Source organism: Adiantum capillus-veneris, chromosome 14 (assembly GCF_014529385.1).
Source record: "Adiantum capillus-veneris isolate H3 chromosome 14, ASM1452938v2, whole genome shotgun sequence".
NCBI classification, from domain to species: domain Eukaryota; kingdom Viridiplantae; phylum Streptophyta; class Polypodiopsida; order Polypodiales; family Pteridaceae; genus Adiantum; species Adiantum capillus-veneris.
In genome coordinates this window covers 112,546,061-112,563,609 of record NC_140944.1, presented here as the reverse complement: position 1 = coordinate 112,563,609, position 17,549 = coordinate 112,546,061, and the positions used below count along the sequence as shown (strand labels likewise).

Here is a 17,549-nt window from a genome sequence, read left to right as displayed (position 1 = left end):
ACTATGTAATTTTGGACTTGAGGACTGCAAACCTAATGCTACTCCAATGGAAACAGGTTTGAAACTGATTCATCGTGATGTTGGAGATCTTGTGGATGCCTTATTTATTTATATAATACGAGGCCGCATATTTAGTTTGCAGTCTCACATGTTACTCTTTATCAAACTGTTGTTGAATGCCTTATTTATGTATATAATATGAGAAGGATATTAGTCTCACAAGTCAGCAGTCTAGAAAAAGTAGAAGTAAAGGAGCTTCATTTTTATTAATCAAGACTTCTTTTGCCAAAGCCGCGTAAATTATTTTGTCAAAACCATTGAACAAATCTATGTATAGCCCAGGGTCTAAGCATTGGCAAGCTATTAAAAGGATCTTTCGCTACTATTGAAGTGGCACTTTACACCTTGGGTTGTTTTATCCCAAGGGGGGATCATTGCTGCCATATTTGCCCTTTTTCGGGCTTAGATTGGGCTGGTTGTTAGGACACGAGTGGCTACAAATGATTTTGGTTTCATGCTCGGCAGTTCATGCATATCATAGTTGAACAAGAAGCAACCTACTGTGGCTGCTTCCAGTTGTGAAGCTAAGTACAAGGTAGTCTTCATGGCTATGGTTGAGTGTGTATGGCTCAGACGCCTTATGGTAGATTTGGGTGTTGGATAGGACACTGTCAACATCATCTACATCGACAGTCAGAGCTCATTAGCAAAGTGCAAGGAACCTAGTTTTTCATGCTCGCACAAAGCACATTGAGGTGCATTATCACTATGTGAGGGAGAGACTCTCAGCAAGAGAGATCAACTTGTCTTATGTGTCAACACAGGACAACTTTGTAGATCCATTCATAAAGGCATTGCTTTGTGAGAAGTTCAAAGCTTTCTGCAAAGCTTTGGGCTTGCTTCTATGCAAACCTGTACCTGAGGAAGTGAGTAGGGATGTCATAGCTGTTGTCCAAGCTATGCATGATAAAGGTGATAATCTTATTCTTCAGCAACGAAGTTGAGGTCACATTTTATCAAGTTTGAATCTTTGTTCTTCTTTGGCTACTTTCAGCCTTTTCTTCATAGGTTTGTAGTAGTATTCATGTAAGGTGCAACGGAAGTGAATGTTGAACTTTGCTCAAGATGAAGTCGTGGGTTCTTAAGTTCACGAGAAACTTAGGTTCTTGTGGGTCTTGGGTTCTTGGGTTCTTGGGGGTCTTGAGTTCTTGAGGTTCTTGAGTTCTTGAGGGTCTTGAGGTTCTTCTTTAGCTTGCAATCTGTGTTAGAGAAGGATCTTCTCTTACCCAAGCTCTTCTCTTTCCCGCAGGCGCACCCCTTGGCGGCCTTGCGCTCACACCAAGGTTGCTTTTTCCCACCTCACGTCGATTGGCCGGCTATTAGTGCACGGTCTGCTCTCCATGAGTGAAAAGAGAAACAAGGCGAGGCTGGACAAGCTCTTCTTTCTTGGGATTCCTGTCACTCTTCAAAACACAATTAAGAATCGACACGCCCAAGAGGACTTGCGTTACGCGCAACCACAAGCAAAAAAAGTTATGTGGTTCTTTCCTTGAGTGATACAGAACACTGCCAAAGCTCTGATACCAATGTCAGGTGTAACGGAAGAGAATAAGGATTTGCTCGTATTTAGTACTCCACACCCAGTTTAGATAAGGATAAGGATTTAGTACTCGTTATCTATCCAGTTTTTAGATAAATCCTTATGAAGGTGTAACGGAAGAGAATAAGGATTTGCTCGTATTTAGACTTCCCTTCGTGAACTTATGAAGGTATATATATATATATTGGTATATGACTTCCCTTCGTGGATTGATGATGTCCTTAGGGCATGGCACTTCCCTATACACTATGTGCTAGCTCTCGTTCATTGCATCACTCCCAAGGGGGGATTTGTTTCCATATATGTGGTAGTCGTGTGTGAACCGCCGGGGCACTTTTTCCCTCACTAGGAGGTTGTTTCCCCCTTGCATTGTATTTACGCCCATCACTCTAGGGCTAACTTATTATTCTATTTGCGCACTAAGAAATACACCCTCTGTTGTGTGCCTTGAGCTTCATCATCTTCTCCAAGCTGTGTGTACATTCCTGCAACCCTAATTCCAACAACTATGGACATATTGCCGCCAATTCAGTACTTTGTGGACATCAAGGGCCTTCATTTTTGAGGTGGTTCTTAAGATAGAGCAGGCAAAACGTCCACATTGACTCGGGAGGAGACCCCCACACAAACATGATGGGCAAATTGGAGTTATCATTGAGTGCCATAGGAGGTGGATGGAAAGGCATCCAAGTGACACAAAGCTACATCTTCCCATGACAGAGATGGGCCAATTGGAGCTATCATTGAGTGCCATTGGGGGTGGATGGAAAGGCATCTGAGTGACACAAAGCTACGTCTTCCCATGAGAGAAATGGTCCATTTAGAGAGACGGTGTTCCACTTGTCTATTGTTGTTAAAAGTATCTAATCTTTAGATCTCATTTCTAGTTTGAAGCTAGTGAGTGATTTGATTGTTGGAAAGTGTCGATTCTCAAGGAGTGTTGTTTTGGTGCATGCCATGTCTTTCAAACAAAAAATCTGAAAAACACCTCTGGGTTGTGGGTCCTCTGAAACATTCGGTGTAGGGACCTCTCCAAACCTCTCAAACGTTTCAAAACATTTCACTATGTTTTTTTCTTGGAATGGATTGCAGCTCTGCTTTTACACTCTCTCTCTCTCTCTCTCTCTCTCTCTCTCTCTCTCTCTCTCTCTCTAACATGGTCTAACACTGCCTTCATGTATCCATGTGCAGCACTGGACGGGGTCAGGGGTCTGGTCAAGGAAAGCTCAAAAAACGGGATCCCAATAAGCCACGGCACGCGTTGTTCAAGAAAAGGTTTACCTGAGGCTCTTCAGAAGTTACTGGAACTTAACATTCCAAGCGTTAGCCTGTGAGTCTATGATGAAGATGAATCTATCGAGATTTTAAAGCTATTTTTCTAGCTTTGAGGCGGCCCATTCGTGGAGGTGGAGTCCAGTACAGAGCCTAAAAGCTTTGGAAGTCGGTTTCGTGAGAAAAGTCACTTGCCCCAAGCAAATATCTATCCAGTTTTTCAATGCATTTTTCTGGATTTGGTTTGGCCCATTTATGTTGGTTGAGCCCAGCACAGAGCCACAAAGCTTTACAAGTTGGCATTGGGAGGAGAATCATTTCATCAAAGCATTGTGCATGTGCTGTCGCAGAAGGTAGAGCCACAGCTATACAAGGATTGATCATTGTGAACTTTTGCAGAGCGAAGAATGCACGATATGGGGAGTTTGATTGTAACATAAGGTGCTCTATGAAGGGAGCATTGGTTGATCTTGTTCACTGATAACTTAGAGACTAAAGGTTTCAACAGCTTACATACAAGGCACCAAAACCATGGGAAGCTATCTTGCCATGAAGAGTGCCGCTACCATCGATAACCTTTTGTACTAGTACGACCTAGCATAAGTAACAGTGTCTATGCTGCTGGGCCTTTGATGTATAATGTAATTCCATTTACATGATGGAAGCTCTCTTTATGCTTATGTCACTTTTCAGACAATTCTGTTTCCACAAAAGGTAATTTTAGTGAATGCGCTTTCTTTTTAATCACAAATAATGGGCTCAGGCCCCTCTGCAGAAAGCTCCTAGATAAAGTTAAAGCATGCACCCCATTCAAAGCAGCTCTCTCTCTCTCTCTCTCTCTCTCTCTCTCTCTAAGTGGGCATATGGTTGAGTTTTATGTCATGCTTTTAAACCTCTGCATATCATAGAATAAATACCCATACAACCACATTTGATACATCGAATAATAAGATGCAAACAGTAATGAACCTACATAAATCTGTCAAAGTCTCTCTCTCTCTCTCTCTCTCTCTCTCTCACACACACACACACACACACATACATCTTCTATCAAGTAAACAACTTGAGAGTACATACCCCAAGTAAGATAAGCAAAGTATTCGATAAAAGCAAACATGTCCATTCAAAACCAAACTGGTTTTGGTGTGCAACCTTTTAGATCTGGTACAAGAGGTGGAAACTTCTCCTCGGCAACATCTCTCTCTCTCTCTCTCTCTCTCTCTCTCTCTCTCTCATGCTTGTGTGCATTGATTCACTCCTAGGTTGCCCCTCATTTCTTTTGTCACTTGTGTTTTCTTTTGTCTGTATTCCCTTGGTGGTGGAAAAATTTCCCTCCTCACTATCCTCTTTACGTCTTCTATCTTGACCTTGATTGCATAGTTGAAAGTCTTGATTGCTTGATATACTTTCAAACAAGGTAGTGCCGCTTGGCAAAAACACATTGGAGGTTTTTAATTATTCTTACCTATAAAAACATTAAGGTAGTAAAACAAATGCTTGTTATAACACTAGTCCTGCAATCAGAAACTCAAGTGCTCTATTTTTCCAGTAATTTGTCGTTATTACTTGGTGAAGCTAAAAATTAGATTGAAAGCTCATCCGTTGATCCAATTGTCGCCATAATTATGTTGGTGAGCCATTTTGCATGCGAACTCTATTATTGAGGGGGATATTTGAGGCATTATGAGATTGATACGAGAATGAGTAGGCTAATTGTGACATGGCATGGTGGTCCATTAACTACCAAACGTGTGAATTCTTGAATCGAGGCATGGTCTATGGTGTTCGACATGCACAAATGATGCTATAAAATCCGGTGCCTATTGTGGACTCAGTTTTGCATGTTGAGCACTTTTTTGCTCCTGCATGATTGTTTTGTGCTTTCTCAAGCATTTTTGGCCTTTTGTGAAATCCCTCGTTGCTCTCCTTTAGCTTCTCACGCTTCTTGCAGATACAGCCATGTCACTAGCAGCGTGGTTAGCAAGTATCCCTCATAACCAGATGGCAGTGAGAATACACTCTTATTGATTGGGCACGCTACAAATGCATCAAGGGTTTTGACTCTAGGCAAGGACGACATGCGGAGATAAAAGCAATAGTTCACAATGCGTAAGTGGAGTAGAATCGTAGGGTGGCTTGTCAACAATAAGAGGCTTGCTTGCATATATTTGGGAAATGATCGAGACACAGAGGTAGGGGGAGTGATTCCAAAAACCTTGCAAAAGAGCATCATGTTGTCTTAGGTTAATTATTGCATGGTCTCTGAATACCTTCACTTAGGTTGTATCACGATAAGAGGGATGTTAGACCTCTCTCTCTCTCTCTCTACACACACACACACACACACACACACACACACACACGTGTGTGTGACCCATCCTCAGAGAGAGAGAGAGAGAGAGAGAGAGAGAGAGAGAGAATGGTGAGCTCCCAGTCATTTTTTGGCAACTCACCGTTGTTTGTTATATAAAGAGAGATACATATCAAGTCAAATTCATTGGTTCAAGCTTGAGATACTTCTATGGATTCAAACTCGTTGTTTAGAAATGTCTCAACAAAACCAAAACGAGCTTGCTCTTACTATGATTGGGAGGCATGATTTTCCAATGTTAATGAAGGCTCTCTTTGGTCACATACTATCATCAATTAGCTTTTGCTTATGGTTGCTAGCAACATGCTTTGAAAATTGCACATTTGGTGTAGGTTTGAATGAGGGACCATCCCGTGTGATTTTGAATTGTGGCAATAGTACGCTTTTTTGTATATCAAAAAATTTGTGAAAGCTTCTAGTCATTGTGTAGACAACAAGAGGTTTTGAGAGTGAGACACTATACACATGTCTACTTTACGAGCTTGAAAGTACACATGTGTTGTGTACAACTAAGGCGGTTTGTGAATGGCTTGGATCTCAGTTGTGGCTACTTTTTTCCAAGGGTTTGAATATGTGCATGTTGTCGTGTCAAATTGCAAGTACCTTGTGAAAAAATGGATGGGTTTAGTTAAAAAGCACTAGCGTACTTCAATGGGTTTTTGGGGTGGTATGTGTGTCAATTTAAATCTCAAATATAGCTAGGCCACCGTGTGCATGGATTTCTCGAGAGAGGTCACGAAGGGGTAGCCAATAATAACCTCACCTAGAGAGCTTGCACTAGCTTTAGGTGGCCGACAACAAAGAGAATGAGGGACTATCAAAGTTTTGAGAGAAAGGTGGGCCTAAAGCCATCAAAATAAATGCAGTTTGGTGCTCTCTCTCTCTCTCTCTCTCTCTCTCTCTCTCTCTCTCTCTCTCTCTATTTTGGCATGTTACAAATGAAGCCCTTGCTTAGATTCACACACCATGGTGGCGGTAAAGACTTGTTTGACATGTCTAGTGAAACGCATGAGGTGAATAGGGGTGCACGCTGATCACACGCGTATGAGATACATATGGGAAAGCTCCGTGTACGACCTAAGGTTTTCCTCCAAAACATTGTATCAAACCTTCATGTCAAACTAGGGTTTCATTTATGTAATTATGTTTATGTAGCATTCAAGCACAATAGGTAATTGAAATATGTGAGATAAAGGAGGAGGACAAGAAATCATGTCTTGTTTTGGAGAAGTCTCATGCAGTCATGGAGCAATCTACACATGAACCTTCAAACTTTGTGGGATTCTTAGATTTTGATCGTAGGACTATAAGTATCTTATGAATTTGAAATTGGCATTGCTATGTGTGGGAAGGCACAAGGTGGGAATTTAAATGATGTGAAAAACCTTGGGACTATTATAATTTAATGTTTAGCTTTAATAGGAATCTTGATGTGACTAATTGAGTCCTTGTTTAGCTGTAATAGGAATTTTGATGTGACTAGTTAATTGGTTAGACGTAATAGGAATCTTGATATGATTAATTGAGTCATCATTTTTGCTTTTGAGGTCTATCCTAGTTTTTGGATGAATTTAAGGTGATAGTTCTATGAAAACTATCAATGGTATACCAAAGGTCTATCAATGATAGTTCTATGACAACCATCAATTATTTAGAATTTAGGGGCACATAGGGTTATGGATAACAATGTGTTGGGTCTATCAACACTTGTAATATGCACACAAGACTAATGAAGTATTTTTTTTGTTTTCATGGACTCTTTCTGCGGGTACTTTGCTTGGATTGTGTGAATGAAAAAACTTGAAGGATCATGAAAAATACCTTCCTCACTTGCCTTCGTAGCATGTGATTTTGCTCTTTGTATTTTATGTAAAAAATGTCAAGTACATCCTTGAATTCTTTTTTATTTTGTGTTATTTTTATTCTATATTTAAAACAAAAGTAAGAACTCTCTCGCTCTCTCGCTCTCTCTCTCTCTCTCTCTCTCTCTCACACACACACACACACACACACACACACACACACACACATAAATTAATTGCTTAGCCCTAATGAGAATCCTAATGTGACTAATTGAGTCCTTGTTTTAGTTTTTGAGATTTATCCTGTTTATTGGGCAAATCTAAATCGATAACTCTATGAACTATCAATGGTATACCAAAGTTTACTTGCATGTACCTCTACCTAAGGTTTTGAGTGGTTGAATATGAGCGAAAAGTATAGCTTCAAAATTGACCATGTTAAGAACTAATTAATTCAAATGATAAGAAGACACTTAAAGATAATGTAACCCCTGTAACTTGGATAAAGAGACATTTGTAACTCTAAAAGAGCTAAAACTAGCCTCTGCTATAACCTCTACTTTTTGAAGATTCTAAACTTAGCCTAAAACTTCTTTGTAACTAGACTTATTTTTATTTTTCAATTTAAAAAATTGTACAATTCATAATCTAGGGGATACATAGGGATATGGATAACAATTGGTTGGGATATTGATGCTTGTAATATGTACACAAGATTAATGAAGGAATTTTCTTGTTTGCATGGCCTCTTTCTGTGGGTACTTCACTTGGATTACTTGATTGAACAAACTTGAAGGATGACGAATACCTCCCTTTCTTGCCTTGGCTTGACTAAACAAACTTGAAGGATGATGGATGCTTCCCTCACTTGCCTTGGCTTTGTTCTTTATATTATATGCACACATCATTTACTCTGTTTATAGTCAAGAATATCCTTGGATATATGTTTGTTTTTGTTGTTACTTTTAGTCTAATGTAAAACAAGAACAAACACACATACACACACACTCACACACTTTGTCACTTCAATCCAGCTGGAATTGTCCCATCTAGCTACACACACATTTACCCTTATGTTTCTGATGTAGATGTTAATTATAATGTCTTTTTGATGATTATGATGTTGATGTAGCTTTTGGTTTATAATGTCTCGTTGACGATTACCTTGAGTCTATATCTTGTATTTCCCTTAATGGGATTTTTTGGTGTTAGCTATGAGCTGTTGAATATAATGTCTTGTAGTTGATTACCAGGTGTTGATACTTGATATTTTTCGCAATGGATGGTAGTTACTAGTAATCTTTACCTTTCTCTAATCTCCATGGGAATATTTTTCTCAAGCTATGCTCATTGGAGCTGATGGTTACAATGTCCTATGGATGATTTTTGGTGGTCTACTAGCATGAGATTTCCCTTGATAATTAGTATATCCTATACTTAGATTCTCTTGTCTTAAGCCTTTATAGCATTATCAATTTGATAGGAATCCCTATCCCCCAGCGAACACTTCCGAGTGAACAAGAAACCAAGCAAATCTATGCATTAGGGAAAGTTTGGACTCAAAAATGGGCCTTGTAAGAATTGTTGATGTGGCATAGCTTTCAAAAAGTGGGGATTGGTAAATTTCTTGCAAATAAGATCCAAACTTGTCGGAGGTTGGATATTTAGAATCTACTCTTCAAATGCTATCTATTGATATATAGCATGCATGTATCGGACATTGCTTTCATGTAGATCTAGAAAAAGGTGATTTTAGATTACCGTAACGGTAACAAAACCTGGCTGATTGAAAAAAAATGGCATAACTTTCATAGAAGTCATCCAAACTTTTCGGACCTTGGCTCTTTAGAATCCATTTTTCAAGAACTTTCCAATGATAGGTCATATCATGGGGTTCTAAGCAATATTTAGAGGGGTCTACCGGGTTGCTTTCTTTTGTACAACTTTGATGATGTAGCACTCTTAAAAGGCCCAAAAATGAGTTCAAAATTTTCCTAATGGCAATTAGAAAATAGCAGATCAACATTGCAATAGTTCAGATATTGAACATAGAGTAGCAAAATGAACCAGTCGCATCTTAATTTTTTCTAACAAAAGAACCATATGCCCACATCTAGTTCATTGGCACATACTCAAATACCTACTCAAAACCTTGGATATTCTCCCGTACACCAAGGATCATCATAGGACCATAAAACACATAAAACGCAAAACCTTTACACCCAAAGGCATGGCTATAGGGGCCGTCCCAAAAACCCACAGCGACAATTCATACAGAATACAAAAACTTTACATAGAGCGCAAAACTTGATCTACTGCTGCATGTTTGGTTATACTCCACCAAGAGCTTGAAAGAGCTCCACCTTTGTCAAAGCTGCTTGGTGCATGAACTCATGGGCATGAGAGTCCAAACCCAGAACTTGGAGAAACACATAGTAGATATGCTTGCATGGCACATATATTAGCCTCTTGGTCTCTCTCTTTCGAAAATCTTCACAAGTGCACCTTGAAAAATCTGATAATGTCACAGAGTACGAAACTCCCTTTGTTCTTGAACCCTCTGTGCCAACATAGAAAACATGTGTTTCATTCGACACAGTAATAACCTCTTTAATTGATTCTACTACCAAGCATGTCCCCAAATCAGTTCTTGTTTGAAGTTCCTTTGTTAGTTTGGATTGCCACTTGACAGCCTTGCCATCCCTATATTTTGGTCAGAAGGCACTCAGAACTCTATTTGCATCTCGAATCCCCCCATTTAAGAACTACACCACTTGCTCCATGTTGCTGTTGAAGCACAAATCCATTAGCTTGTAGTTGTTCCCCCTCATATGGTAGAAGATTAGTGCCCTCAGAGACACTCCAGACACCTAGTGCAAGTCTGGTGGTCCCACCACCATGTCAAGAATTTTCCATGTGTGCAAATTACTAGCATTGCAAAACCAGACATAACCCTCTACTATCCCCTAGGATTTGACCCCGAAGAGGGATATTTTCTTTGACCCCAAAAACATGGTGCAACAACCCCTCTCTTTATGTCATTAGAGCCTTCATTAATGAATCTTCCACATCTCTCTGTTTGATCTTGAAAAATCCCAACACATGTCATCTTACATTCGGGTTCAATTCTCTAATCGCCCATACTGTTTTTGCAACGTTCACCTTTGGCAAAATTTTGTATCCCCTTGTACATCTTACATTCGGGTTCAGTTCTCTAATTGCCGATAGTGTCTTTGCAACGTTCACCTCTGGACAATATTTTGTATCCCCTTGTGCATTTGCATGCCTTTTCCCAATAATGTGGTCAGTAACTGTAACAAACTCAGGCCTATGGCTATCCTCCTCTAGCACAACACCACCATCCACAAAGATTGGCCTCTTTTTCTTCACACTCTTCTCCCTGACATATGACTTATTCATCTTTGGACTTTGCAAACCCATTTCTTCCATCGAAGAGTGAGTAAGATCGACCAATTTTGTTGCACCCGAAGCTGTGGACGATCGGTTTAAGAATCTCTGAGAAAGGTCTTGTACCCCAGGACCATTGCATGTCTTTGCACCTTTAAGGTAAGCATTGTACTTAACACTCTGTAGAACTGCCGTTGCCAAGTCTGCCCCTGCAGCTTCATACAAAATAATTGTTTCTTTGAAACCAAAGCATGCCTGTATGCTAGCATGTTTGCTCTCAGACAAGTTAGTGTTTGGGATAAAAATTCCAGACTCATTTTGCATAACAAATCTTCCTCCCCAATGTGAAACTCTTACATCCCACCAAGCCAACCAAGTCTCTAAACATGAAACCTCTCCATCAATAGCATGTTCAACTCTCCAATAGCGGCGAAGTCCTCCTTTGCATATTTTGCTTGATTCTCCGAGGGTGCATTTCGCCAATTGCGGCTTTTAATCTTGTGTTCTTCTTGGAAGGAAGGTTTAATGCACTTCACATTATGACGGATCATGGATTGCTCCCAATGGAACACACATGTTCGTTCCTTGGCAGGCATAGCCTTTTTAGGACCTCCAAAATATACGATTCTAGCTACTGTCCAATTTGCATTAGCTTCATCAGCCATGAACCCTTTGAATTTGGGATTATCATACCCTTGGACTTCAACCACCTTATTGAGCATCCTCCAAAACTTGCGCAAACTTATTCTCCACAGTAAATTCACATGTTGCAATTGTCATAAGTTCATGCACAAACGGGTCATAAACATGTGCAGACATTGTTGGCCATCCATGCACACGATACACATGATCAAAGTGGACCCACATGTCTTCCAAGTTCCCACCTGGATGGATTCGATTAACTACAAAACCCCACTACTTGAACCAATGGTTGACATCTTAAATACATGTGGCTGTTGTGCATCTCCAAGCTGGCCAGGAAAAAGAATATTGTGAATGTATGGATACCTACTCTTGCTCTTCAGATCAAGCGCATCTTTTAAACCTTTGGCACATATATTTTTTGATTGTTTGGCACATTCCAAGCTTCGCTCAATCCTTCGCTTGTGTGACAAAGGTGTAATTGTGTCAAGAAATTCAGCAAACTCACAGTATTCAATACATTTGGTGTTGTCAGCATTCTCCATAACAAGCTTCTCTGTGATAAAATCTTGAGCAACTGTACGCTCCAACTGCTTCACAGTAGTAAATGGATCTGCAAAAGCATAAGTTTGTAGCACCGACATAACTTTTTCTTCATTTGATCCGGACCATCCTGCTCCACATGGATGTTGATGCTCACCTAAATGTAACTCGCATCGGGTACAACTATGATTATCTCTTGGCATACAGTAATAAATAACTACATGACAGATGGCCTCACATTCAGGCATTTCAGAGCAATGATTGCATGTCAAGGTGCCATAGTCAAGTGTGAGCATGCCTCGTGGGGAGGACTTTGACAGGTGACCATGCCAATGAACATCATTATTTAATCTAGTCCTTATATAATATGGACAATCAATGTTACGACAACACAAGTGACTTGAGCATCAACTGAACTGAACAATGCCAGGAAAAGTATCACTAGTAGATGTGACATATTCTCTGCACATGTGACTATCATGTCTTTGCTCCATTCCTATCATTCCATTGGAGTCACCAGAAGGTGGTCACTCGAACACAACATACCCATCATAATGCACAGGTAGCTCTTGAACTTGAATGATATTTTTTGCTTGTTTTAGTGCCACATACAGGTTTCTCTGCAGAGGCATTGAAGTATGATATCAAGCACACTAAAAAATACATGCTTCTCAAACTCATCAGATTCCAAATCGACTATTATTGGTGCAGATTTGATTCTACTGCCATGTGAAATAGTCTGAGTTGTAGCAATGCAAACCTTTAAGAACTGACACTGATCGTGATTCAAAAGGAAAACCTCATCACCATGAGAAGTTTCAATAGCTTCAATTTTTACCTGGTCTCCACTTAAAGTTAAAGGATGCAGATTAAAGGCAGTAGTTAATGAAGGGGATCAGGGAGCACCACAGATGGAGAGTGAGAGAGAGAGAGAGAAGAGCACACGACACACAAATATGGGTGGGGAGACTAAAAAAAGTGAGCAGGCCCTTATACACTTATGCTATGTATAAGGTATACAAGTCAGTGGACGCCCAGACTCTGGGCGGCCGAGCAAAAGGGGATCGGGGAGCACCACAGAGGGAGAGAGAGAGAGAGAGAGAGAGAGAGAGAGAGAGAGAGAGAGAGAGAGAGAGAGAGAGAGAGAGAGAGAGAGAGAGAGAGAGAGAAGAGCACACGACACACAGATATGGGTGGGGAGACTCGAAAAAGTGAGCAGCCCCCTATACACATGCTATGTATAAGGTATACAAGTCAGTGGGGGACGCCCAGACTCTGGGCGGCCGGGCAAGGCACAGGCGCCTATACCCCAACAACCTCCCACTTAAAGGCGACTATGCCTTTAAGCAAGAGAACCTAGTCTAAAGACTACAAAAGGCAAGAGAAAATCGCTCTCAACCGATGCCCACTGGCTGGCTGTGATTGTGTGCATCCGACTGTCCTGCTCCCGTGTAAGTCCATACACCACCAAACGTACCACACACGTACTGCAAGTATGTACGCAATACCTGCATATCTCCCTCGTGCACTATGCCATCATCAGTCAACAAACGACTGACAACCCCAACTGCAAATGCTCCCACTGCAGCTGCGATATCCGGTCTCAAGATCAGCATCTCATACATGAGACCACCGAGTATGTACGCAATACCTGCATATCTCCCTCGTGCACTATGCCATCATCAATCAACAAACAACTGACAACCCCAATTGCAAATGCTCCCACTGCAGCTGCGATATCCGGTCTCAAGATCAACATCTCATACATGAGACCACCGAATGCTGATGCAATGCTAGCGGGCCCTGCTAGCTCTACGGAGCATGCATCAACATATATATCCCTGGCAATAGGCATCTCTAACTGACAAGGCATGTCAGCCACATGCATCTCCTGACTGTCCTCAAAAGACACATCAACTTGTCGTGCAACCTCATAGCAAACCAGCTGCTCTAGGTGTCTGCTGGGAAGACATATCCTGCACAACTATACCCCCATGCTTATTGTCGAGCATAGAAAGGAATGATTGCATAATCGCTGACGTCTCAGCCTCCTCTGCAATCATCCACTGCAAACATGACATCTGTTGTGACTCACTAGAGCTCTCATGCTTTAACTCCTTATGCATAGACTCTTGCACAACTTCCTCTTGTCGTGACTCACTAGAGCAAGACCGCTCTACCTGTCTATCATGCATAGAAGTATCTCGCACAACTGACTCTCTGCTTTGCTCAGTCACTAGCAAAGCATGCATGCCTGACTCTGTCACCTCTCTGTGTGACTGCTCAAGTCGTGCCCCAACTGTGTGCACAACGAGCTCACTACTCTGCACTCCATGCAAAGCATCCTGCAACCCACAAGCAAAAGAGACTCGCCTACTCTCTCGCTGTCTACCTGGCTGCATGATCACAGAGACAACACCGTCTCTCCCGTGATCCACATGCAATGGGTAACTTGGGCCACTTCTGGCACCTCTCGCAATCACTAGCGAACCCAAATGCATCACAAAATCTCGCTCTTGAAGCGAAATCTGACATCCACAATCTCTAAGCTGACCAATCGAGATCAAAATCACTATCAAATCTGGTACATAGCACACATGTCGTAACAAGTAAGATGCACCACTCGGTAATGACAGTCTCACATCTCCTGCACCTGCTATCGCATGCATCGATCCATTGTTCAAACGTACACTACCAAGCATCCCGCTAGAATAGCTACAAAACCATTCATGATGCGATGTGACATGAAACATAGCATCTGCGTCTAGCAACCACTGCGAAGGGAGTGCACTATCCACATGTATAGCATCTCGTGCATAGCTCGAGGTAAAAGTGACATCCCCGTCACTAATATACTCCGACACTATATCTGCCTCAACTGTCAAAGCAACTGAGTCCATGGCATCACTACATACATCTCTGAGACTGCCATGTCTCCTACGATGTCGCATACGACGAAAACAGCGCCGTCTAACGTGTCCAGAATGACCACAATACCAACATATCACATGTCGGTGTACTCGTGAATGTACATGTCTTACACGAGTCCTTGATAACTCAGATCTATCATACATATCATGTAATCTGCGCCAAAGTGCTCTCGAAGTAGTCTCATACATAACAAGAGCATATACAGATTCCGCAAGGTGCAAAGAGAGCGTGGATAGTGTCATTTCCTCTAGCTCCTGCCATTGATTGTCAGACATGTTTGAAGGTCTACCTGCATCACCACTCAATGGTCGATGCAACCCTCGCTGTGTCAATGCATCAAGCATACAATCTCTCCATGCCGTAAAGTCTGACCCATCAAACACGCGCATCTGTGAGAGGTCACAATCTGATCGATCACCTGTCTCTGCCATGAGCACAAGTAGCAAGCTAGATAGCAAAACCACCTCACCAACAACACGTGGAAACTGTCGAAAAATATGGCTAGAAACACAATGCGAAACCTGTGACACACTCCAAAATAGAGCTCCCGCAATGTCAATACAAGCCTCACCTGCTCTAGTATCACACTGCAATTTGTGAGCTAATCACCAAGCCCACACTGTGCGGTATCGATGCATACACATGCACAAATCTCCCACCTGCAGAGAACACCGCACGCAAATGCTGAGTGCAACCCGCAATCTCTACCTAGATCGCATAAATGATGCGCATAAAACTCTTCGAAAAATTTCACCAGATTTTCAGCGTAAAATGGCTATCAACACAAAATAACCATTGTCCTGCAAGCTCAATACAATGAGCAATCAATGCGCATCAAACTACACTCAACATACATGCATAAGCTATGCAAACCTGTGTCCAACAAATGCTCACAAAGAGTACCACAGGTGACCATACATGTCATCCACAACCAACCTCTGCACTTGCTCACAATATCTATTGCTCACCACATAAGCATACATAGAGCATTACCCGCTCAAAGACCATGTATGCAAGCCACAACACTGCAGAAGAACCACTCAACTGCAACTGGCAACACCTGTGGGAGTACTAGACTCAACAGTACCTGGGAGTCAAACCCGATCTTGTAACACCTCATATGTGCCTGCTACCTGCAGTGTGCACGAGTAAGCTGTCTGCAACAAAGAAAACAACAGAGCCCAAAACTGTCCTGAAAAACAGTCTCTGTGTTTTTAATTTCAGACCCACCTACACTCCGAATCAGAAAACAATTCCTTCTACAAAGTCGTAGAGCTTGAAGCCAGCTCCGTTTTGAACCAAAAAGTTTTGGAATCGGAGCTTTGTAGCTCAAGTTATGAGCAAAACAGTAGACTGCTGTCAAACTGCCAAAAACTGAACGACTTTCTTCTGTGCTTCTTTGAGCTCATAGAAAAGCTCAAACTCACTTCCCACCTCGATGCGTGAGCTGAATATATCAATCTCACAATGCTTCCATGTCTATGGAAGCTCCAAGCTCCAATCTGTCGCCAATGTAGACGTTGCAAAGCTTGCCGAGAAGAGGGAAAATGCTGTACACAGTGGGCTGATCTATAGAGGAACTGTGGACTGATCTGTGAGCACTAGGAGGCTCCTGAGATCTCTCCTGCAAGCCTCTGTATGGCTGTCCACAAGCCTCCTCTATTTCTTTGCTCAGATCTGTGACCTCTCCGCCATAGCCGACGAGTTCATCGCGAAGCCGTCCATCTACGCTCTCACATCTGTCGCTCTGATACCAATTGAAGGGGATCGGGGAGCACCACAAACGGAGAGTGAGAGAGAGAGAGAGAAGAGCACACGACACACAGATATGGGTGGGGAGACTCCAAAAAGTGAGAAGCCCCCTATACACTTATGCTATGTAGTATAAGATATACAAGTAAGTGGACGCCCAAACTCTGGGCGGCCGGGCAAGGCATAGGCGCCTATACCCCAACAGTTAATTCAAAATGTTATCTCACAGAATCTAGAGGCAAGGCATATGTGCTACCTTCTAACATGAGAATAAGCTTCTGGCCACCCTGCGGTCCATAGATAGTAATATGCCTAGCCATTACATAAAATTATTTCAGAGGAAGTTGGAGCAATAGGATCACTCTTCAAGAAGTGCAGAATAGTTGGGTTACTGTGCAGGGTAGTGAAGAAAATATCCCTAGTTCGCAAAGACATGATTTAGGACGGTTTGAAGGTGGAGACGTCGTAGTTAGCGCACATTCAAGGACCATTCTTATTATTCATGTAAAATTTTTTTTCCCATCACGTTGGTGCAGCCAAAAGGTGTCAATGCCAGAAAGCGTGAAAAGCAGTATCAAAGGTGCTTACAGATGTGTGTTGAGATCTCAAAGCATATGTCAGAATACAGTGTCAATGAAGAAGTTCGTGATGTGTATGATTTATGTGGCTATATGGACTAAGGTGGAGATTCGATGCTTCAAAGAGGGTTCACTATGTGAAAAGCATCTTGGGACATGAAGAAAAAGTGGAGGAGTGAAGGGCATGTAGTTTATGACAAGAAATGAAGGTGGATGTGTGGCTGAGCTTTTTTGTATACGGACAACCGAAAGTTCTATTCTGTAAATTTTTTGTAAAACACGTTTTCTCTAAAAGCAGCCCGTGCTTGCGTGTTTCAGACGTGTTTGCATCTCGCGCACGGAGACTAATTATGCACTGTTTGAAAGATATTTCAATTTTTGAAAAACTGATGCTTTTCAGGCTGCGGAAAAGAAAAGAAAAGGGGACAGAGCTCTAAGGGAGCCTTTTGGTGTATGCTCCACCATAGACAATCACTTGTTGGAAAAGAAGGAAGCTTCGATTGCATCGTCTCTAGTGTTGTCTTCCCTATCCCTTCTTCTTCTCTCTTCTCTTGTGCAAAGGTGTCGGCGTGTGTAGGCTGTGTGTGAGCCCCCCGAACCAATTGGTACGTGTGCATAGAGGGAGAAAGAGAGAGGTGTTGTATGTGTGG

General features: G+C 41.8%; 1 protein-coding gene across 1 annotated transcript in view; it reads left to right on the top strand.

Annotated features, from left to right (window-relative positions):
- LOC147442956 (general transcription and DNA repair factor IIH helicase/translocase subunit XPB1-like) overlaps positions 1-3,609 on the top strand; it is a 134,810-nt gene extending 131,201 nt beyond the window's left edge. The window contains exons 19-20 of the mRNA XM_086528927.1: positions 2,792-2,875; positions 3,272-3,609. Of these exons, the coding sequence (XP_086385053.1) occupies positions 2,792-2,875; positions 3,272-3,353 (166 nt within the window). The 3' untranslated portion in view covers positions 3,354-3,609. The remainder of the gene's footprint in view (positions 1-2,791; positions 2,876-3,271) is intronic.
- The last annotated feature ends 13,940 nt before the right edge of the window (positions 3,610-17,549 follow it).